This window comes from Schistocerca gregaria, chromosome 5, assembly GCF_023897955.1.
Source record: "Schistocerca gregaria isolate iqSchGreg1 chromosome 5, iqSchGreg1.2, whole genome shotgun sequence".
Lineage (NCBI taxonomy): Eukaryota > Metazoa > Arthropoda > Insecta > Orthoptera > Acrididae > Schistocerca > Schistocerca gregaria.
This window is the reverse complement of record NC_064924.1, coordinates 89,409,030-89,434,404: the sequence shown is the minus strand read 5'-3', so window position 1 is coordinate 89,434,404 and position 25,375 is coordinate 89,409,030. Positions and strand designations below refer to the sequence as shown.

Sequence of the window (25,375 nt, the reverse complement as noted above, 5' to 3'; positions counted from 1 at the left end):
GACATTTAGAGGCGCTGCCACTGACAACTTTGGTGCTCCCTAGCGCCGTTGGATGACGTTTCCGTACATGAGATCCTATGCAAAACTTGATTTACTAACTCCCCTCTACAATCACTAGAAGTATGTAACGTGAATTGTGAAACACTCTCTTGTATGTGTGTGTGTGTGTGTGTGTGTGTGTGTACACGTATGTTTGCAACAATTATGTTCTGTTTTTCTTGTTGTTTCGCTTTGTATGATATTGCAGGTGATATCGAAGGCTCCTGTTTATCCGGACTTCCTACTTTTACTTGTCCGCCCCCGGTAGCTGAATGGTCAGCGTGACGGATTGTCTCTCCTCTGCGCCCGGGTTCGATTCCCGACTGGGTCGGGGAATTTTCTCCTCCGAGGGACTGTGTGTTGTGCTGTCATCGTCATCATCATCATCATATCATCCTCATCGACTGCAGGTCGCTGAAGTGGCGTCAAATTGAAAGAAAGGCGCCCGGCGAACAGACTGCCCGACGGTATAACGTCCCCAGGGAAATAATAAGAAAAGACAGTATTTATAAAGAAAAGACCTTTAAAAATTGAATAATATACATTTTTCTCTTATATTCGTATTATAATAATTTCTCTGTGTAAGTTTCAGGGTAAAGAAATATAACCAAATGATCTAAAGAGACGACAAGATACGGTATTTTGTTAATTTTTTAGTCGCCTTCAGTTCTTCTCTTGTCTTGGTTGCGCGTAGACGGACATCTTGCGAGTGCTGCCATATGTAAGCATATTTGTACTAATTAAGCAGATAATATAGTCATTTAATATTATTGTTCACTTTTAATTTGTAAGAGGTGATCCCGATTTCATGTCCGCCTTCCTTTGAATTAATCTGCATTTACACTTCAACAACCGCAGCGGCCGATGCAGCCAACGACGCCGTTACGTGGCGATATTAACTTCTAAAAATTAGCGGAAGCGAAAAACTTGTCCGATATTAACATAATATACATTTTTCTTCACAGCCGGCCGACGTTGCAGAAAATTTGAGATTCTTATTTTCAGTAGCGCAGCCGAGAGCCAGGGCCAGAACTCCGACTACAATGCAATGGTTAACGGGGGTAAGAAGAAATACTCTCGCGGAAAAAGTGAACTGACTAGCCGAGGAAATTAATATGAAAAGTTTATTCCATTGTTCAACTAATATTTTCATGCTTTAAGATTCAGTGAGTCTAACGTTCATTAACGTAAAAAAATATTTCCACTTAAGTTTAATATTGTTACAAAAAGAGAACTTCAGAAAAGCATTTAATTGTTGTTATGTACATAGTTCTGTGTGGTAAGCGCGTACACAACTTTCCCACTAGAGCGCGCCCCGCTAAGCACAACAGCGCAGGCGCAGCGCTCGTCCATCTCCGCACTACGAGATGGTGCTGTCTTAGAGTCGGACCAAATTCTGCTTCCGCCGATCCGCGTATTAATATGTAAAGCAGCCAATGAGATTGCTGCCAACGTAGAACCTTTTCTCCTCGCGGATCACACTCGCGCAGTGATACCTGAACGCTCGAGGTATTATAACGAGTGTACAGACCTCCGATTAGTCAGTTTGCATTTGTCTGTACCAGTCTATAGTCAAGTTTCAGTGTGCGCCTAATAAGATTATCGTATTCCTGTACATAGCTACGAAGAGAAATGTATAGACACTTTGTCAAGTATCAGAGATATGTGAGAATAAGATTAACGTAGCAAGACCAAAGGAACATCTAACAACCCTACCACGACAAAGGTCAAAATTTTAATAACGATTGTGGTGTTGCTCACGATGCTAAGTACTGCATTTTCGGTCAACATCAGTCATATTATGTGGCAGGTGTCATTAGTGCACAGTTAATAGTCATTTCATGTAATAATGAAAAAACTAGGCACTCATCTTTTTGTGTTTCCCAGGCTGGTGGCGTATTATCATGGCTCAATTATTGAAAATCTAGGTGATTATGATTCCAAGTTCGGATGTAAAGAGGCCTAGGTTTTATTCTGCTATATTTAAAAGTTTTGTAGATGCGCTTCTCAAACCATTCTTGGAGATTAAATCTTTCAAAGTTAGCACAATAGTGATGTAAAAAAAAATCAGCACTCCGAATTTAAGTTACATTTCCTTTTAATTGCTTTTATTGGAATATGACGTAACACACAAAACATCACTTCACAATACAAAACATACTTGAAAACATGTTCCTCGCATTTTATAAGCCAACTACAATATGCATCATTCCAACATGACGTCCTCCTCTTGACTTTCTCAACGTCCGACTCTCTAACAAGTTAACAACTAACTAATTATCGCTTACGCGCCCAAAAATCAGAGTTACAAGTACGTCAAAGATCATAGTGACGAAAGAAAGAATGCACATCAGAATAATATCATTGCAATATAAACATATCGATGTATCACAAATGAAATCAAATCTGAATGTTGTCTCAGTAATATGTTAAGTAGTTAACAGAAATACAATAGAATATTACTGGTATCGAGAGGTTCATGTGAGGTACCATAATGGTTACGTAATTCAAGTACCATTACAAACTTCAGATTATCAATTGTAAATAGCATCCAGAATCAAGTTAAGTAAGATTTATGATTTTTATTATTTTAATAAATGTGTGTGAAAATTAATCAAGTTCTGTTTAAAGTTGGTCACCGTCAATCTGCTACTCTATGCGTGCAAATGGCACTTCTATCGTCTGACATAACGGCAGAAGATAAACACGCCGCGATAAGGCCACGAGACATATTGCTGACACTCGCCTACTTCGTTAGAGCGACAAGTCAAATAATCTGATGGTGTGTGTACCGAAGGTTTTACAGTACGCACACCACAATTGTAAACCAAAAGTGAATTAAATACGAGGGCTGTCCAGAAAGTAAGTTATGATCGGTCGCGAAATGGAAACGACTATGAAAATCCGATAAAGCTTTGCAAAGATGTGTTGGGCAGTGTCTCTAGTATGACTCTAGATAGCATTATGTCGCTCTTTTCATTCCTGAGCTCTTAGTGAGCGCGTAAAGATGTTATAGAAAATAGTGTCTCCCACCAAGTACGAGGGCCTGGTGAGAATTTCCCCTGAAGCTATGCAACCAACATTACATAACTGTCGTGCGGTTTCTTCTTCAAGGCAATTCTCGGCCTCATTCTGCAGGGGCAATGAAGATGTTCCTGCATCGTTTCAGTTGGAAATGTTTGGTTACCCACAATACAGCCCGTAATTGTCTCCCACTGAGTTTCATCTCTGTTCAAATGAACCGCTGGCTATCAAGACAACATTTTTTCACAGACAACGAGCTTTAGGCCAGCGTAGAGAATTGGCGGAAAGCACTGGCTGCTGCCTTCTATGATGAGGGTATTGGAAACTTAGTACAACGCTACGACGAATTTCTGAGTCACAAAGGCGACTACGTAGAGAAATAGCTGAAAGGTGTAGCTAACTGTTACAAATGAAACATTTCTGATTTTCACTGTGATTTTCATTTCGCGATCAGTCGTAACTTACTTTCTGGACAGCCCTCGTATTTTGATTAAGGCCCACCACGTAAGTCGGCAACAATCACCATCATCAACAAATTTTTGTGGTAAATAATATATTACATTACGATGGCCGACTGACGCGAGAACGGGGGCCCTAGCCACACGATTGAATAAATAACTTTGGCTTGCGGAGCACAGCAGCAGGTATTTACGGACTCACCCGTATGAAGCGGTACAGCTCCTTCCGGGACTGGACCTCTTGCTCGTAGCCCACGAGCCTGGGGGCGAGGGTCCTGAGCACGGGGAAGATGCGGCCCAGCGTGGCGCCGGTGGGGTTCCCGGAGCGGAACGTCCGCTGGACGCCGTCTATTAGCTGGCGCAGGCGGGCGTCGTGGCGTTCGTAGCGTGCGCCAGCCGTGACCGCCCACAGGATGTTCACCATGTGCACCGGGAACAGCTCCGTCACCTGACGAACAGTACAGCACCTGTCCAGAATGAGATTTTCACTTGGGAGCGTGTGGGCGCTACTCTGTCATTCTGCGCAACGGATTAATCCGAGGTGTACCCTTTACCCTGTGACTCCTGCAAGATGCAATGTCCATCCCCACACTACTACAGAAGTCAGACAGACGCTCCTAACGTTCTAAAGAGAAACGCCTGAAAAACTTTCAGCAATAAATATCTTCTGGAGTCGTCTGCTGTAAGGAAATGACACAAAAATTCACAAAATTTCTTACTTATCTAGTGGGATACTTGGGTACTGGAGTAGTGCTAGTTAGTGTAAGAAAAACATGAAACTAACGAAAATTATTACTTATTTTTGCAAAAATTCTGAGAAATCACAGTGGCACTTTTAGTTATGAACTGAACACGTTAATTCCGGGTTCTTTTCGGAATGTGAAGTTACCTCTTAAGGACAGGATTCGCTAATGAAATTTCTATACAAAGTTTAAGATTGTTATTGACTTGGCAGAATGTCTGAGAGCCGCACCTACTCAACTTGAATAATTATCCGTTAGAATGTTGCTAGGTACGGTTGAGGCTGTCGCATGTGAAATGCAGTGAAATGTATTGTTGTGGAGGAAATATGGGGCTCGCAAGAGCTGTAGCGCACATACCGCAAGCTGCGATAACTGCTGTCTGCGCCGCTCGCTGCTGACAAATAAGATAACTCTCGTTCTATCTGGACTGACCTTCGCCACTCAAACTCTCCCTACACCTTGATGAATGACTCCTATTCGCCCCTAGTCTATCTACTGGCGTGGTACACCGGTCAGATAACCAGTCCACCGTGATGCCACTCAAAAACTCGCTCGCAGGCAATTAAACTGTAGCTCTGTCCGTTCACACCGCACAATAAGTGTGGCGGTCAACACAGTGAACAACGCTTAATCGCAAGGACTCAATATAGAGTTGCACTCTGATTCGCTCTTGGCAGAGGTGGTCTCCCAGTGAAGTACTGAGGAGAGACTTGCTCCTCGCTCTTGAGTACACGTACGAGCACACGTGCTCTCGCTGCAAGAGCGACAACGGAACGGCCCCTCTCCACGCCAGACGTGAAGGGGTATATCTTTCGGTTTCTTTCATTACTCGTTCAGCTCAAGGCGTCAGAAAAATCGTCCGCCAATCAGCATTCCTCTTCTAAAACGGGAGAATGACGTTTCGTTTAAGGCTACCAATCCGGAAATCTGTAGCATCGGCGTGTGGCGTTTGCTGTCTCCCTGTGAAAATCTCTGAAACTGAGTGCTATGTTTGTAAAGAATGCGTTGGCCGGGCGCTCCCACACAGTGTACCGGAATTTGCTTTTAAGCCGAACACAAGGTCGTTCCTCCTTTCACTAGGGCAAACGCTGTCTGCTCCACGGGCGGCCGCCAGCCGATGTACATAGCTCCCTGTGAAAACCTCTGAAGGGACCGACGTCCTGGCATGCGGTGTTTGCCTCTCCCGAACTAAAAGCTTTTGTGACCGTCGTGTCTTGAATGTGTGTGTGTACGCCAGCCTCGAGTATTTCAACCATGGCGCGCACTTGCGATTTATTAGTTATTTGCGTATCAGTTACATGAATTCATACAACACTGACTGTACCTTATCGAGTTTGGGTTCGAATGAAGCGTCTTCATGTGCGGAATATGATTGTGAGGGCGGAATATGTAAGCAATGAAGGTCAGGAGACCACGACGTCTTACACACTCTGCAGCAGAGTGTGTGCTGATATGAAATTTCTTGGCAGATTATAACTGTGTGCCGGAACGAGACTCGAACTCGGGACCTTCACCTTTTGCGGGCAAGTGCTCTACCGTCTGAGCTACCCAAGCAGGACTCACGCCCTGTCCTAACAGCTATACTTCAGCAAGTACGTCGTCTCCTACCTTCCAAACTTCACAGAAGCTCTGCTGCGACCCTGCAAGTCTGCGATTACTTATGAAAGTCTACAGTAGCCTACGATAGTTTTACAATTGTAGGCATGAGGAAGGGGCGACTGACCTCGACAGTGCTGTTGCGGATGGAAGACAGCAGGTCCTCGACCTCCTCCAGGATGCGTCCCTCCATGCTGAGCTTGCCAAAGCCGAAGTCCCGCAGGTGGCGCAGAGTAAAGCGCCGCTGCTGCACCCAGGCCGGTCCGTCGTTGAAAATCATACCTGTTGTTGTGCACCGAAGCACAGTGATTACTCACTGTGATATCTACATTCGTTTACACCGTAGAAAAACTGTAAACACTTCTAGTCAATAGCTGATGAGCATCGCCGGCCGGAGTGGCCGTGCGGTTCTGGGCTCTACAGTCTGGAACCGAGAGACCGCTCTACGGCCGCAGGTTCGAATCCTGCCTTGGGCATGCATGTGTGTGATGTCATTAGGTTAGTTAGGTTTAATTAGTTCCAATTTCTAGGCGACTGGTGGCTTCAGAAGTTGATTCGCATAGTGCTCAGAGCCATTTTGAACCATTTTTTTGATGAGTATCAATGGTTTACCTCCATCATCTTCAGTAATGTCTACATATTTGTCTCGCCTTGTGCAGTACACCGTCGACCATTAAAATTGCACCCCCATGAAAGTGACACGCAACAAACCTCATAATGGCATCAGGTGCACTATATACAGGGATATACAGGGTGATTTTGTTAAACGGGAACAAACGGCAGGTTCAAATGGCTCTGAGCACTATGGGACAACACCTGAGATCATCATTCCCCTAGATCTTAGAACTACTTAAACCAAACTAACCGAAGGCCATCACACACATCCATGCCTGAGGCAGGATTCGAACCTGCGATTGTAGCGGTCGCGCAGTTCAAGACTGAAGCGCCTAGAACCGCTCGGCCACACCGGCCGGCCAAACGGCAGGAAAATGTCCCTTAGACGAAAAGAAGCCAAGAAATCAAACGGACATGTAGCCGGAAATGCGTTCAAGGGAGGTGTAGATAAAAGATCTTTGACAGTGATCTGGTTATCAGCGCCGAGCAGCTGGCCCGCCAGTGGGGGGTCAGCCAGGCTGTGTGAAACTTTCTCCACAACTGCCACTGCCATATCACTTATACCTTTATGAGGGTCAACATTCACAATACTGATCTATGGGATATGGAAAGTTCCCATGATATGGTGGCAGCGAACCATCTGCACCAGTTCAGCCTCAGTGTGTGGGCGGGGATTATTGGCTATCGCTTAGTAGGACCAGTCATCCTTCCACAACTCTTTCAGGCGACACACGTCTGCACTTCTGCGAGTGAACCTTCATCCCCTAGTGGAAGACGTGCATCTGGTTGTACGAAAGGTACTGTCGCCACTATTTGACTGTGCCCCAGATCGCTGCTCTCTTGAGTGACGAGCTGAATCTAGCACGGACAGAAAATTCCTCCCTGTCTGGTGTGTTCCCATCTCTGCTTTTAATCTCTAAAATCTACACTGTTACAGGTCTTTTATTTCCAAGTGTGTATACCTCCATTGGAACGAGTTTCGGCCGTATGCCCTTTTCTGCTTCCTATCTCGTTAGGGATTGTTTCCTACAGTTTGTTCCTATTAAGGGAAGGGTAATACAGTGACTTTTTGAAGCACAAAACGCAAGTGGCAATGCCATGACATCTGTCCAGACCAGTCATCACCACAAAGGAAGAGGGAGTAAGAAAACTAATCCTTTAATTCTGATCACAGATTCGAACTCCACATAAAATTACGAGTAAACTGATACCTAACTCAGACCAGTCGGTAAATTAATTAACAATTCATCAAACTTACGTAAAGAATTGATGTTACTAAATTAATTTTGCCAAGTCTGCAGAGACTACCGAGGTATTCTCTACATAGATTACCATCGGTTTGAGGGAGAGGACATATTTGACATTCGCCATTTAATTAACACCCAAGCTGGCGAAAGCTAGCTTGGTTTTCTGGCCCATATTTCGAATCATCGTTGAAGCCACGGGGTGCTGGAAGGACATGCCGTTCTCCCGCGTTCTGAGAATTCGCGCCAGTTCAGGTCATCCATTATGACGGCCGGAAATCGACCGCTACAGGCGACCAGGACAGCAGGAACCGTTCCACCTCTCACCCCTGTTAGGTTGGTTCGTGTACCGTGGACCGAGTCTACTACATGATGGAGCAGCTATCCAGCTCATTCCGGTGCAGTTTCAACAGGAGCAGAACAGTGCGATGTTTAGTGCACGGTACTTACCGCCATTTAATGGTTAGTGCTTCCCATGACCTTGGTAGCAACCTAGGTTAATCATCCGCGAGCCACTCGTTTTGTTTAGAGTTATTAAGCACATAGCAATCTTAACGGTTGCGGTTGTATTACAGCTACGTCAGCGAAACAAGATAGTGGTCCTGCAGATAGACAGTAGCGCGATAGCCGGCCGCGGTGGTCTCGCGGTTCTAGGCGCGCAGTCCGGAACCGTGCGACTGCTACGGTCGCAGGTTCGAATCCTGCCTCGGGCATGGATGTGTGTGATGTCCTTAGGTTAGTTAGGTTTAAGTAGTTCTAAGTTCTAAGGGACTGATGACCACAGCAGTTGAGTCCCATAGTGCTCAGAGCCATTTGAAGCATTTGAGTAGCGCGATAAGCTGTTTTTGCCTACTAGTTTTACTGGTGTCATAAGCGTGGACCAATTGTTAGTGCTTTCTCTGGAGACTGGTCTTTACTCTGGAGACAGTTTTGTTGTGTGAGCTTGAGTATTTTCAAAATGTCACACAGAGTGTCTGTAGCTCGTCCAATAGCTACATTCGATGAGAGATAATCTATGGAAACTTGTGACACGGTTTCACTTATGTGTTTATTTTTTGATATATGTTTTTCCAGATTACTCCGAGTTTCAATGTTTATAGCTTCCTTACTGTCCCCTTTTATAAATACCTCACTAGGCGATGAAACACTTGTTGTAAGAAACGAAGTCCGATGCCTGGGACAGAAGATCCGCAGGTGAGAAATCTGCTAGGGAACAATCACGCGGCGCTTCTTTGCCAATCTGCTACAGTTGCAACTACCGAGACTCATGCGCTGCAAAAGTAACTCTCTACAAATTATCATCATTTGAGCACAGCCAAAAAAAATCAGTAGGGGCAGCAATATAAGCATTTTGCTGAACCAACACAGGCTGGCATTCAAAAGTGTCTTGTGGAGACTGTGATATTGCTGCTCGCATCATGATCCCACGAGTGTCAGTAGGATTGGAATCAGTGAGTTCAGGACAGCCATTCCTTAATGGCGGGCATGACCTCTACGGCCCCACCTGACTAGCGCCTGTAAGGGCAAAGATATTGTTTGCTCGGCCATGTCGGGTTGTACACCCACGTCACACACACCTGGAGTCAGGAAAAGGACTTGTTTCTAGCAAGACAAGGAACCACACAGACGGGTTGACATTGACACGACCGCGGAGAGAGGTATACTGGCAGTGGTGCGTCCAAAAACAACTCTGTACACACAAGTGTCACCACACGAACTTTTCATATGAGTCCTGCTTCTGCATACAGCATTACAATGGACATATCCATGTGCGTAGCTTCTGAGGAGATCGAAAGGTGCCAGATTGCTTTTGTCATCATCATAGGGGCTCAGCACCTGGTGTGATGCTATGGGCGCCATTGAGTACATTACACAACACTGTATCTCTGCGATGGTACAGTCATTACTATTTTCTGGTTTCTCCCGTAACATCTTTTACGTGAAATACACTCCTGGAAATGGAAAAAAGAACACATTGACACCGGTGTGTCAGACCCACCATACTGGCTCCGGACACTGCGAGAGGGCTGTACAAGCAATGATCACACGCACGGCACAGCGGACACACCAGGAACCGCGGTGTTGGCCGTCGAATGGCGCCAGCTGCGCAGCATTTGTGCACCGCCGCCGTCAGTGTCAGCCAGTTTGCCGTGGCATACGGAGCTCCATCGCAGTCTTTAACACTGGTAGCATGCCGCGACAGCGTGGACGTGAACCGTATGTGCAGTTGACGGACTTTGAGCGAGGGCGTATAGTGGGCATGCGGGAGGCCGGGTGGACGTACCGCCGAATTGCTCAACACGTGGGGCGTAAGGTCTCCACAGTACATCGATGTTGTCGCCTGTGGTCGGCGGAAGGTGCACGTGCCCGTCGACCTGGGACCGGACCGCAGCGACGCACGGATGCACGCCAAGACCGTAGGATCCTACGCAGTGCCGTAGGGGACCGCACCGCCACTTCCCAGCAAATTAGGGACACTGTTGCTCCTGGGGTATCGGCGAGGACCATTCACAACCGTCTCCATGTAGCTGGGCTACGGTCCCGCACACCGTTAGGCCGTCTTCCGCTCACGCCCCAACATCGTGCAGCCCGCTTCCAGTGGTGTCGCGACAGGCGTGAATGGAGGGACGAATGGAGACGTGTCGTCTTCAGCGATGAGAGTCGCTTCTGCCTTGGTGCCAATGATGGTCGTATGCGTGTTTGGCGCCGTGCAGGTGAGCGCCACAATCAGGACTGCATACGACCGAGGCACAAAGGGCCAACACCCGGCATCGTGGTGTGGGGAGCGATCTCCTACACTGGCCGTACACCTCTCGTGATCGTCGAGGGGACACTGAATAGTGCACGGTACATCCAAACCGTCATCGAACCCATCGTTCTACCATTCCTAGACCGGCAAGGGAACTTGCTGTTCCAACAGGACAATGCACGTCCGCATGTATCCCGTACCACCCAACGTGCTCTAGAAGGTGTAAGTCAACTACCCTGGCCAGCAAGATCTCCGGATCTGTCCCCCATTGAGCATGTTTGGGACTGGATGAAGCGTCGTCTAACGCGGTCTGCACGTCCAGCACGAACGCTGGTCCAACTGAGGCGCCACGTGGAAATGGCATGGCAAGCCGTTCCACAGGACTACATCCAGCATATCTACGATCGTTTCCATGGGAGAATAGCAGCCTGCATTGCTGCGAAAGGTGGATATACACTGTACTAGTGCCGACATTGTGCATGCTCTGTTGCCTGTGTGTATGTGCCTGTGGTTCTGTCAGTGTGATCATGTGATGTATCTGACCCCAGGAATGTGTCAATAAAGTTTCCCCTTCCTGGGACAATGAATTCACGGTGTTCTTATTTCAATTTCCAGGAGTGTATGTCTGTGTTAGATATACACCCCGAGTGCTCTGCTCATCTACTGTTTATATCAGCATAAAGTCCGAATGGCCGAAAAAACAAAAATAATTGACTTCTTTAGCTCAGACCTAAGAAATGTTTTCTACGATATTGGTTTCCGAAGCTCAGGGTATGGAACACGTGATTCACAGTTTATGGGATTCGTATCGTTCTACACAACAGAGCCTCGTACCTGATTCTCGGATTTCAGAGACATTTTTTTATTCCGTTAGATATCTTTCCTTGTTTCTCAAATTGTTGAGGAGACGGATGTAATTTGTATCATTTCTAGTGTCCGTCATTAGCTGGAAGTTAGTTGACAGTATTCTTTCTTGGACTGTACACATCTGAGTATGTTTAAAGTAAATACCTCAATAGCTCCCAGTAGGATAATATTCTACGCTGTATTGGAACCTGGTACTTAGATCCACAATTTCGCGGTGAACACAAGCACGCATTATCATCATTAATAGAAACCGGTTGGTATAATAAACTATCTGCGAAGCAGGGGCATTTTTCACAGTTAAAAAGTAATTATATTTGGTTGGTGCGTAAGTTCGAAGCGTTTTGGTCTGCAAGTTGTTATTCCAGTAGCTGTGAGTTTATCTATCGGTTGTCATATCTTATTTGTAGTTCGCTGTTGCTATTTAAGTTTACATATTGTCATTTTCTCATTTGGAGATTGTGGGTGCGGCTGTGAACGCTAGAAATTGGAGTGACAAGTGGAGAAATCGGAATATTTCCGACATATTCTTCTGCTTGAGTTCAGTATATGGGTGTCAGCAGCGGAGGCTGTCAGAATCTTTTGCGCCGTGTGGGGGATAATGGTGCTCGACAGAGCACGGCAAGAAAATTGTTTTCATAGTTAACTCTCGACATTCAGCAAGTGTGTGTGTGGAATCTTATGGTACTTAACTGCTAAGGTCATCAGTTCCTAAGCTTACACACTACTTAACCTAAATTATCCTAAGGACAAACACACACACCCATTCCCGAAGGAGGACTCGAACTTCCGCCGGGACCAGCCGCACAGTTCATGACTGCAGCGCCTAAGACCGCTCGGCTAATCCCGCGCGGCCATTCAGCAAGTCCTTTGGTGTTTGATGAATGTTATTTAAACGCATGACACCACAATGATCCACGTCAGTGTACTCGAGAACTGGAAAATGTGATGAAATGTCGTCATTCCACCATAATGCGACGCTTGCATGTAGTGGGTAATATTCAAAAATCGGGTGTATGGATACTGCATCCTCGAAGCCAAAATCACAAAATCAGCGGCTGCACCTTCGCTTGCTCGTCATCAATTGGTTCTTGAACAACAACGACAGTCACTATCCTGTACCGTTACTGCCAATGGGAAGTGATTTCCTTACGCTAACACAAAGAAAATAAAGGAATGGTTGAGCCCAAATTAGCAACTCAATGTACTTGTGCATATCCACAAAAGATAATGTTATGCACGTGGTGAGCGATTGTGTGTTGTACTGTGAACTGTCAACAGCTGACATGTCTAGCAGATGCAGTCCAAGAACAAGTAGTGATGCTGCTTTACTGTAACGTGCACCCTCATTGTGCTAGACTGACAAAGAGCATTATACAGTAATTGGATTGTGAAGTCATTGCCCCAGATGTAACCATCATTGCCGACATTTACAGTCAACAGCTGAGATGTCTTGCAGATGCAGTCCAAGAACAAGTAGTGATGCTGCTTTGTTGTAACGTGCACCCTCATTGTGCTAGACTGACAAAGAGCATTATACAGTAATTGGATTGTGAAGTCATTCTGGACACACCTTATTCATCTGATTTTGAGCCCTCAGATTTTCACCATTTCTGGTGTCTGTCGAACAACCTTCAAGGAGCTTGCTTTCTAGGTGAAAATGTGCTCAGAACATGGGGTGACGAGTTCTTCTAGTCAAAACCACGTGATTTCTACAACTGCAGCATCGAAAAGTTACCTCAGTGTTTGAAAACTGTTGTAAATAGTAAAGGAGAGTATATTGTTAATGATTAAACTCTCTGTTATGTATATTTGTTGTGTATATTAAACTTATAAAAAAAGTTATGATCTTATGCACCAACTTCATATTAAGCTAAATAAGAATATCGTTAGGAAGTTCTAATCCTGTAAAAAGGAACAGTTCCACTAAATTCTCACTGACCTTTAAGAAGCGATACGGAATGTGACAATCACACAAACATTAGTATTGGCTAGGCGAATGCTAGGCCTACGTCCGTAGGAAGAATTCTGGGAACTTTCAGTGCATATGTAATGGAATCCCAAATGGTTCAAATGGCTCTGAGCACTATGGGACTCAACTGCTGTGGTCATTAGTCCCCTAGAACTTAGAACTACTTAAACCTAACTAACCTAAGGACATCACACACATCCATTCCCGAGGCAGGATTCGAACCTGCGACCGTAGCAGTCGCACAATGGAATCCCATACAAGTCACTATTGCTCCAATACTGAAGTTTTGTCCAGCGTTTGGGTCCTTATCAAGCATGCCTGACAACAGACTTGGAACGATTTCATCATAATTGGCTGGTACAGTCAAAGTAGAAGTGTAGTAGAAATGTTTGTGTATCCTTTGAAGAAAGAGGTCGTAGTTCTCGGGAATTTCTGTTGAGTACATTTAAGGAGCCTTTATTTCAAGAAGACTGCGGAATCAATAAGCTGCCACCATGATATATCTTGCACAGGCATCATGAGAAAATGATAATAGATGTTAGGTCAAGTAAAAAGGCTCAGTAAGCACTTGAAAGAGAAAAGAAGATTGATAACTTTTCCTTGCACATACACTAATGAGCCAAAATATTATGAAATTGGTCCATCACTAAACTGAATGCCACCTGCAGTCACGTGACGCTGTAGGAAAGCTAAGTACACTGGTGACCGAAAGCTTAAGGACGAAAGTAACTTTTGCATGTTGACTAACTGCTAGGTAACACAGCGATGAAACTTGGATCTAGTGCAGAAAGAACTGTACAGAGCAGTAGAGGAGGTAGCTGAAAGCAGTGCATAATGAGACGAACTGAAATGATACTTTTATTCAAAGACTGTAATAATTACACTCAAGTCACCACAATTCATGATGATCCACTGGGCGTTGCAATGAGTGGTTTCTGCTTTTTAATAGAATTCTTGATCTCTACTGACAGCAATGCTTACTCTGCAACGACTCACATGCTGGCCATGAGACTAGCAAAAAGTTATTGTGGTAGGGCCTTTTATTCCTCCACCAGCGCCACTGACAACAGGCAGATAGATAGTCATTGGAGCATGTGGACATGCTGCAATACTTTCCCCCAACACATCCCACATGTGCTCAATGGGATTTAAGTTGCGGGATCGGAAGTCATGTCCATTTGCTAAATGTCCTCTCGTTCCAAGTTCTCTTCCACCTGGACTGTCCAATGCGGTTATGCATTGTCATAGATAAGAATCGCATTAGGGGTGAATACAACACTGAAAAGACGCATATAGGGAAGAAGCACTATGTGATAGTAACACTGACTGATGAGTGTATGTGCTCAAAGATTTGGTCATTACACCGACGCAACATTATGCCTCCACACAGCATAGCACCTCGAGATGATCAAGAATGCTGCACGTACGCTCAGATGACGAGAGGAGAGAGCACACAGCCCACTGATGAACATTGTTGTTTCCATGGTCCAAATGCTATGGCATGGGCAGGTATGATGTTGCATGGGTGTACCAACAGCAAAATCTTTGAACACAATATACTCGCTGGTCAGTGTTATTCTGACACTGCACTCCTACCCAACGTGTGTCTTATAAGGTGTGCATCTGGCCCTGACTACATTTTAATGGGCAACAGTGCACGACCGCATCCAACTGCAAAGCTTGAGGAGCTCTTGGAATCAGAGGATATGCAACGAATTGACTGTCCTTCCCATTTCCCCAACTTAAATCCTTTTGAATATGTATGGGATGTGTTGGGAATGTCGGTCTCACGGGAGGCATGCCCCTGTAGTCGCACTATCCTCTGTGTCCTCTGTGGCTAAGATGGATAGAGCATCTGCCATGCAAGCAGGAGACGCCGGGTTCGAGTCCTGGTCGGGGCACACATTTTCAACAGTCCCCGTTTACTTATATCAACGCCTGTATGCAGATAGGGGTATTCATTTCATTGTAAGTACATCCAAATACACCAGCGACCATCCAGGAGTTTCCACCTGTGATGGTGGAGGAATAGAATGCCCCACCACAAGACCTTCTTACCAGCTTTGTGGCCAGCATGGGAGAACGGAGCAGAGCGTGCACTGCTATCAGTGGTGACCACACACCCTATTAATAAGCATTTTACGCCTTTTGCAAAGCCTGCAGCACCACCATGCATTGTGGTAACTTCAATGTAATTATTATCTTTGAATAAAAATGTCACTTCTGTTCACTTCATTGCATATTTTTCTCAGTTGCCGTCTATATTAACTGCAGAAGGTCTTTCTACATGTGGTCCAAGTTTCATCAAGCTATGTTAATTCGCAATTGGACACCATGCGAAAGTTACTTTCGTCCTTATGTTTTGTATGCCAGTATATACAGGGTGGTCCATTGATCGTGACCGGGCCAAATATCTCACGCAATAAGCATCAAACGAAAAAACTAAAAAGAACGAAACTCGTCTAGCTTGAAGGGGGGAACCAGATGGCGCGATGGTTGGCCCGCTAGATGGCGCTGCCGTAGGTCAAACGGATATCAACTGCGTTTTTTTAAATAGGAACCCCCATTTTTTATTACATACTCGTGTAGTAAGTAAAGAAATATGATTGTTTTAGTTGGACCACTTTTTTTCGCTTTGTGATAGATGTCGCTGTAATAGTCACAAATTTATGGCTAGCAATTTTAAACGAACCCTAGGTAACAGGTAGGTTTTTAAAACTAAAGTAGAGAACGAATGTGCGTTTCAACATTTTATTTCGGTTGTTCCAAGCTAGACGAGTTTCGTTTTTGTAGTTTTTTCGTTTGATGCTTATTTCGTGAAATATTTGGTCCGCTCACTATCAATGGACCACCCTGTATAAGTGAAGGACACGCGAATAGGGAATCATTGTAGCGATGATATGGGCCAAAATCCACTAACATAAAGCCTTTAAGGAATGGTACAGTCATATAGCCTGTAGCGTGGAATGAGGATCTTGGGAATGCCCACTGATGACCTTGTCTATGATATTGCTGTTTATCGCCCTCTGCCATAAATCATCCTGATCATGGAAAATGCCAATCTTGAAGGACTGCCTGTGCGCTACTGCCCTAAGCATCTGTGGTTCAAATGGTTCAAATGGCTCTGAGCACTATGCAACTTAACATCTGTGGTCATCAGTCGCCAAGAACTTAGAACTAATTAAACCTAACTAACCTAAGGACGTCACACACATCCATGCCCGAGGCAGGATGCGAACCTGCGACCGTAGCAGTCGCGCGGTACCGGAATGAGCGCCTAGAACCGCGAGACCACCGCGGCCGGCTAAGCATCTGTGGAAAGTGGTTGAAGGACAACATACCACGAGTATACCACAAGATTTAGAGAATCTCTCGTGAAATTTGGTGGTCGAAGGGATGCACGCTCTTGTAAAGCATGATAGGCGACTATCTGTGTCAGATCCAACGACAGAGTACAATACTGTTGCAGACATGATTTGAAGCATTAAGTGCTGACGAACCCTAGAAGTCCCCACATTGAGTCAAAGACATCATAAGTTACGAATCCAGTAGGCACAGCATCAACAAGTGTGGACCGAGATGAATGGAAACATGTTGCTTGGGCAGAAGAATCACATTACACTAGGCCGATACTCGTGTCAGTATACGCCATCATATCGAGGCGAATAGGAGCTCGAAACTTGCTCTGCACAATGGGTGCAGACCATTGGGGCAGTATTATGTTATGAGAGACATTCACCTGCGCTTCCATTTGAACTGTGGTAGTAAGTGGAGGTACCATCATTGTGGACTATGTCAACATTACTATGGGTCCCTGCATTGCTTCATGATCCGTGTGTTCAACAATGGCGATGGCATTTTCCTGCAGGATAACTGTCACTGTTGCCAGGCCACAGTAATGCTACAATGGTTTTAGAAGCCTCACAGTGAACTCACATTGTGGTCTTGTTCACCAAATTCGTCTGATCTGAAAGTGATGGAACACATGTGAGGTGGTGTAGGTCACCAGTGTGGCATCCACGAACCTCTGACCCATAATTTATGGGAAATGCGTAGCCTACGTGTAGAGATATGGTGCAACATACATCCAGATACCCATCAGTGAGTTGTCGAACAGATTCCACGCACGGTCATTGTTGTATAACTTTTCACAAATGAACCAGACTGATACTTAGCTGTCGGACGGAGTGGCCGAGCGGTTCTAGGCGCTTCAGTCTGGAACCTCGCGACCGCCACGCTCGCAGGTTCGAATCCTGCCTCGAGCATGGATGTGTGTGATGTCCTTAGGTTAGTTAGGTTTAAGTAATTCTAAGTTCTAGGGGACTGATGACCACAGATGTTAAGTCCCATTGTGCTCAGAGACATTTGAACCATTTGATACTTAGCTACTAAGCTCATCAGTGGATATACAGTATTTAAACCGACAAACTCTGGGAGGTTCTAGGGGACATCAAAACAAATATTTTTCCTTAATGTCATTTCTTCCTAAGAGGAGTATTTAACCCGGTAGAGGAAGATTCCTCTGATGGCAAATTAATTAAACCAATAAACACTTTTCCATTTATTTATGACCAAGAGAGAACACATTAACACAACCGAATTTCAATTACAGTATATTTTCAAAAATACCTCCATTGACACGTAAACGAAGGTTCCACCGTCGGATCATATTCTGTCTGACACGGCAAAAACCCCAGGAGTATCCTGTATTGTTCCTGCTGCTGCTACTATTCGGGCAACCAGACCCTCTTCTGATGCAACAGGAGTAGACTAAACAAGGCTGCGCATCTCTCCCCACACAAAATAGTCCAGAGGGGACATACCTGGGGATCGAGCAGGCCATGGTACAGGACCACCTCTGCCAATCAACGTTTCTGGGAACCGTCGGTCCAGGAATCGACGCACACGACGACTGAAATGCGCCGGCGCCCCTCATGTTGGAACCACAAGCGTTGTCTTGTAGGGAGCGGGACGTCTTACAGCAGTTCCACACGCTGTATGTAAGTCTGCAGGCTTTCGTGGCCGTTGTCGCTGAAGTTAAAATCTTCTGGGTTATTAGGCCGCGTCATGTTTCCACTACTGCTAGTTCTGCAGTTCTAGCAGTAGTGGACACCAAAAGATCCTGAGGAAGATCCCAACAGAGGGGTCGAAACGTCGAACGTTTTAGAAGAAACATGACGCGGCCTAATAACCCAGATTTTAACTTCAATTCCACATGCTGGAAGGCAGCTTCCTCAAATTGCAGCGTTGTTACCGTGAGGCGGCGTCCCAGTCCAGGTAATCTGCTAAATGACCCGGTGTCACGCAGACGTTGGTACACAGCACCAAAGGTCATACGATGCGGGATACGGTGATTAAGATATTGTTGATAAACCCGCTGTGCAGCTCGTACATTGTGGTGCGCTACGTCGTACGCACCAACCATGTCGGTGTACTCACTCCAGGTGTATCGCTCCATTAGTAAACAGAAACAATGCACCACTACACTGGTGGATAGCAGTTGCTTACAATTGATGAGCGTAATACGCCCTCTAACAACTGAAGATCGTAATACGACCTCTAACAACTGAGGAGCATAATATGGCCTCCACCGGTTTAAATAATACTCATAGGAAAAAATGGCATTAGGGAAAAATACACTCCTGGAAATGGAAAAAAGAACACATTGACACCGGTGTGTCAGACCCACCATACTTGCTCCGGACACTGCGAGAGGGCTAGACAAGCAATGATCACACGCATGGCACAGCGGACACACCAGGAACCGCGGTGTTGGCCGTCGAATGGCGCCAGCTGCGCACCATTTGTGCACCGCTGCCGTCAGTGTCAGCCAGTTTGCCGTGGCATACGGAGCTCCATCGGAGTCTTTAACACTGGTAGCATGCCGCGACAGCGTGGACGTGTACCGTATGTGCAGTTGACGGACTTTGAGCGAGGGCGTATAGTGGGCATGCGGGAGGCCGGGTAGACGTACCACCGAATTGCTCAAAACGTGGGGCGTGAGGTCTCCACAGTACATCGATGTTGTCGCCAGTGGTCGGCGGAAGGTGCACGTGCCCGTCGACCTGGAACCGGATCGCAGCGACGCACGGATGCACGCCAAGACTGTAGGATCCTACGCAGTGCCGTAGGGGACCGCACCACCACTTCCCAGCAAATTAGGGACACTGTTGCTCCTGGGGTATCGGCGAGGCCCATTCGCAACCGTCTCCATGAAGCTGGGCTACGGTCCCGCACACCGTTAGGCCGTCTTCCGCTCACGCCCCAACATCGTGCAGCCCGCCTCCAGTGGTGTCGCGACAGGCGTGAATGGAGGGACGAATGGAGACGTGTCGTCTTCAGCGATGCCTTGGTGCCAATGATGGTCGTATGCGTGTTTGGCGCTGTGCAGGTGAGCGCCACAATCAGGACTGCATACGACCGAGTCACACAGGGCCAACACCCGGCATCATGGTGTGGGGAGCGATCTCCTACACTGGCCGTACGCCTCTGGTGATCGTCGAGGGGACACTGAATAGTGCACGGTACATCCAAACCGTCATCGAACCCATCGTTCTACCATTCCTAGACCGGCAAGGGAACTTGCTGTTCCAACAGGACAATGCACGTCCGCATGTATCCCGTACCACCCAACGTGCTCTAGAAGGTGTAAGTCAACTACCCTGGCCAGCAAGATCTCCGGATCTGTCCCCCATTGAGCATGTTTGGGACTGGATGAAGCGTCGTCTCACGCGGTCTGCACGTCCAGCACGAACGCTGGTGGAACTGAGGCGCCAGGTGGTAATGGCATGGCAAGCCGTTCCACAGGACTACATCCAGCATCTCTACGATCGTGTGCATGGGAGAATAGCAGCCTGCATTGCTGCGAAAGGTGGATATACACTGTACTAGTGCCGACATTGTGCATGCTCTGTTGCCTGTGTCTATGTGCCTGTGGTTCTGTCAGTGCGATCATGTGATGTATCTGACCCCAGGAATGTGTCAATAAATTTTCCCCTTCCTGGGACAATGAATTCACGGTGTTCTTATTTCAATTTTCAGGAGTGTATTTGTTTTAATGTCCCGTACCAACCTCCCAGAGTTTGTCGGTTTAACTGCTTTTCACCCTGTAGATGTAACCCTACAATTGGCGTTAAGTGTTGAATTGGAAAACGGAACGTAGCGAGTGTGTGACAGAAGGGGCGGCGCTGACCGAGGCGCTTGTTGAGCGTGCGCTCCCGCAGGTCTGGGTCGTCGGGCCGCCCCTGGAACTCGTCCCGGCGCAGCGTCTCGAAGACGGCGTCGGCGCCGCAGACGGCGACGGCGAGGACGCTTCCGGGCAGCACGAGCCCCACCACGGGGCCGTACTTCTCGCGCCACGCCTCCAGCCGTAGGTGCGGCTTCGCACCGGCCAGGGACAGGACACTGCCCAGTACGGGCAGGCACGGAGGGCCTGCCAGCATGACCACAGGTTCCCGTCACCACTCACACGGCACACAATGTTACAATCAAAAGAGAGTTAAAAGTTAAATATTCATTTTCAGGAATTACAAAATGTTCAAATGTATGTGAAATCTTATGGGACTTAACTGCTAAGGTGTCCGCCCCCGGTAGCTGAGTGGTCAGCGCGACAGACTGTCAATCCAAAGGGCCCGGGTTCGATTCCCGGCTGGGTCGGAGATTTTCTCCGCTCAGGGACTGGGTGTTGTGTTGTCCTAATCATCATCATTTCATCCCCATCGACGCGCAAGTCGCCGAAGTGCCGTCAAATCGAAAGACTTGCACCAGGCGAAAGGTCTACCCGACGGGAGGCAGTCGTCACACGACATTTCATTTCATTGCTAAGGTCGTCAGTCCCTAAGCTTACACACTACTTAACCTAAATTATCCTAAGGACAAACAAACACACACCCATGCCCGAGGGAGGATTCGAACCTCCGCCGGGACCAGCCGCACAGTCCATGACTGCAGCGCCTTAGACCGCTTTTTTTTTCTTTCCTACCGCTCGGCTAATCCAGGGCGGCAGGAATAACAAGGAGCTGAGTAAAGGACAGCGTTATGCTGTCCGGGAGGCACCACATCGATTTGAGGCACTCTGTGCTAATTTCTGGTATCCCAAAACAACTAAATTTTTCTGAAGAGTCAAATGGAGGCTCAAAAAAAAATCCATAAATCAGGTGATCCACATAGTAGGTACATTTATTGAATAGTTAGTACAGAAATTATGATATTCTTCTCACAAGAAACAGATCATTTTCAACTATTGCGAACAGTGACTAACAGAATAACTATAAGGAATACATATAATTTTGTGGCTTGCCGTAGTATATCAACAAAGTTTTAGCGCCAACATTTCGCTTTGCTGATCAAAATTCACGTTGCTCTTAGCTTAATCTAAGAAACTGCTATCAATTAATTCAGGATCATTAACTTGATATCTTCAACTCTTGTAGTCCTGTCTTCCTCATCTGCGTGCCGGCCAGTGTAGCCGAGCGGTTCTAGGCGCTTCAGTCTGAAACCGCGCGGCCACTACGGTCGCAGGTTAGAATCCTGCCTCGGGAATGGATGTGTATGATGTCCTTAGGTTAGTTAGGTTTAAGTAGTTCTTAGTTCTAGGGAACTGATGACTTCAGATGTTAAGTCCCATAGTGCTCAGAGCCATTTGAACCATTTGAACCTCAGTTGCGTGTAATATTACGGTATATTGATAATTTTTGCTTATGGACTGTCTGACAGCAAACGAATAAAACACAATTTTAGTGCCATACGCTTTTCGCCCTTATTTTATGCAAGGTATCATCAGTGGCCCGGAATATGTACATACGTTTGCTATTTAATTTACATATGTTAAGTCCCATAGTGCTCAGAGCCATTTCAACCATTTGAACCTCAGTTGCGTGTAATATTACGGTATATTGATAATTTTTACTTATGGACTGTCTGACAGCAAACGAATAAAACACAATTTTAGTGCCATACGCTTTTCGCCTTTATTTTATGCAAGGTATCATCAGTGGCCTGGAATATGTACATACGTTTGCTATTTAATTTACATTTTTGTCACTGTACCTATAGGTTATAAACAGCACACAGCACAAAAAATTACATCACACCAAAACACACACACACACACACACACACACACACACACACACACACACACAGACACGCACACATGCATACACGAACAGATCACAGATACTTCAATAATTACACTCTAAAGTTTGGCAAAAACATTTGACAGTCGGCAACAGAAACGAAAACATTGCATTGAAACAAGCGTTCAGTTCATAGTGCTGTGGAATGTGGGGAAAAACCGCAAATTGGTGTTCATAAGAAGAAGAACAACACCAAAAATGCAACAGGAGCGTAATATGTAAGAAATTGTCTACGCAATCTGTAAGTGCAGTTCAAAACTTAATAGGAAATAGCAACCACCAGAACTGTTTATAACCTATAGACGTACAATGACAAAAATGTAAATTAAATAGCAAACAAATGTACATATTCCAGGCCACTGATGAAGCCTTGCAGAGAATAAAGGCGAAACGCGTATGGCACTAAAATTGTGTTTTAGCCAGTTGCTTTCAGACGGTCCAAAGGAAAAATGATACCGTAATATCATTAACTTGGACTGTGACTTCGTACTGAGTCACGGATAAATAATATCCACGATGCACCGCAGGTACAGTGAGTCCTCAAAGTATCTTGACAATGGCGGCCTCGTGTGTCTCGCTTTGCAGAACGCTTAAGGTTGGCAGCACATTTAAGTCTGGCCTAGTCACGTGGAGTAGCCACACGGTCTTGGCGCCTTGCCACGGTTCCGCGGGTTCCGCCGTCGAAGGTTCGAGTCCTCCCTCGGGCATGGGCGTGTGTGTGTGTTGTCCTTACCGTAAGTTAGATTAAGTAGTGTGTAAGCCTAGGGACCGATGACCTCATCAGTTTCGTCCCAAAGGAATGTACCACAAAATTAAGTCTCGCCTGCACGTGTTCCGTGAACCTGCAGGCGGTAGGGTGCTGGTAGTCGTGTCACGGGTGTGGTGCAGGTGGTAGGTTTGTTATTGGCGAATTCTTGTGTGCGCTGGGTGCATTGAGAATGCTTACTATGGGAAAGAGAGCATTTTTAGTAGTAGGGAACTTTACAGAGCATGTGAGGTGGCAGTTTAGATTGTGTTTTTCAGATCGTGACACTGTATGTGATTCACCTCGCCAATTCCAAACAACAGGTTTAGTTCATGATACACCATGAACTGGTAGGCCCATAGTTTTAACAAAACGGAAGCTCGACGACATTTTAGTCATCAGGTTGTGGAGTCCAACAAAAGCAGTGAGGAGACTGTCGCAAGGGGGTAAAGTCTCTCGTACAACAGCGCGTAAGGCCATAATCAAAGAACCATATCCGGATAAAATTAGTTCTGTGCTACAGTTACATTGTATGGACCATCCGTTGCGAATAGCGTACTGTGAATCGTTTCAGCAGTTTGTTACTGGCATGGAGCCGCTGTTTTAGATCGAAGCTTTCTCGCTGACGAGGCTTGGTTCCACCTACCTGGCTACATTACTTCCTAAGCTTCACGAATTTGGTCTCCAGAAAATCCACATACCTTAAGAGAAACACCACTGCCTGCCGAGGAAACTGGAGTCTGGGCTGTGATAGCGTGAGCGACAATTACACTACTGTTCTTTTTCGATACCACCGTCACTTCCGATGTGTATCGCTCCCAAATAATTTATCCATTTAATGCCCTACTGAATGAAAATGAGTTTAGTAATTCATTTTTCCAAAACGACAATGCTACTGCTTATGCGGCACACCAGACCCTTCAACTTTTAGATGTAATATTTGGAGGCAGAGTAATCACGAAAGGTGTCTGACCCCGGCAGTCACCGGATCTGTCTTCACCTGATTGTTTCTTTTGGGATGTGGCTAAAAATCCGTGTATCAGAATAACCCAAATACAATAGATGAACTGAAGACAGCGAAAATTTATTGCCTGTATTCGATTACACGTGAAACATTGGTAAAGGTGTTCACAAATAAATGTTAATGTGTTGAACTATATCTTCAAGAAAGAGAAAAACATTTCCAGCACCTACTGTGATATTGGTGAGTATAGTGTATTTAATTGTAATTAATATAATTAATTAATTTCGCTGTTTTGATTATAATTATGTTGAATCCCATCTCCAAACATAACTGCAGCCACGAGCAGTGAATTGCAGCCCCAAGCTTACACAGCGACATGAATGTGGTGCCAACCTTATGTGCACTGCAAGGCGAGACACGTGGAGCTCACCGCTGCTAAGTGACTTTCCAGATGCACTGTTCATAGTGAAACGAGTCCATGAGGTCTGACAGCTTCTTATGCTGAACAGCAATAGGCCTACGATTTTCTATTACGATAGTAATCCTTGATGTCTTCTTGATATTCATTTCAAAAAAGTCACTACAAAAAGTGTGCTTCACGAAAATTGAATCTGGATTTGACGTCAAAACTTTGAACACTGTAGCTTCTGAAAAGTTAACAGAATGTCCATCCAGTACTGTTTTTGTTGATTAGGAGTTAGGTCTTCCTCCATACAGAAGTTCAAGAATTATCAATAGCCTGAATCCACGAAACTGCACTGAACAACACAGAAATATAACAGCTATGTAATGGCAAGCCACAATAACCCCCGTAGAGGCATCTACTGCATTCCAACTCAGGCGTAACAATCGTTTACAGTTTATGGGCTTGACGTAAATATCTTAGAAACTGTCCCATGTTTCATGGTTCCATTAAATATTCTCAGTATAATGTACAGGTGGTAAGTGTTGTTGAGAACCAGTTGTTGCCTAAACGCAATAATACTCCTCCCGTGTAGTTCAAGTCAAATCCCTAGTACATTACTTGCCAAACTGTGCTACTGTCTGGTATCTTATCAGCAAAACAGGAGTTCAGTATCAAGCAAAGTCAATCCCAATAGTTAACTTTCTTTATGAAGTATGCTATTACTGGGTACAACTTTGCGTATTTATAGTTCACTTGATTACTAATAGAACGTCGGTTCGATTCCCGTTTTCTTTCAATAGAAATCTGTAGGGAAGCAAA

At 45.7% G+C, this 25,375-nt stretch overlaps 1 protein-coding gene across 3 annotated transcripts in view; it reads right to left on the bottom strand.

The window, feature by feature from the left end:
* The window catches only part of LOC126272979 (methyl farnesoate epoxidase-like), a 130,074-nt gene that overhangs the window by 53,503 nt on the left and 51,196 nt on the right, over nucleotides 1-25,375 (bottom strand). For 2 of the 3 annotated variants that reach the window (XM_049976320.1, XM_049976321.1), the window contains exons 3-5: nucleotides 20,497-20,736; nucleotides 5,988-6,142; nucleotides 3,724-3,969 (exon numbers count right to left, since the gene is read on the bottom strand). In XM_049976320.1, coding sequence (XP_049832277.1) covers nucleotides 3,724-3,969; nucleotides 5,988-6,142; nucleotides 20,497-20,736 — 641 coding nt within the window. The remainder of the gene's footprint in view (nucleotides 1-3,723; nucleotides 3,970-5,987; nucleotides 6,143-20,496; nucleotides 20,737-25,375) is intronic. The other variant, XM_049976322.1, reaches the window with a different exon arrangement.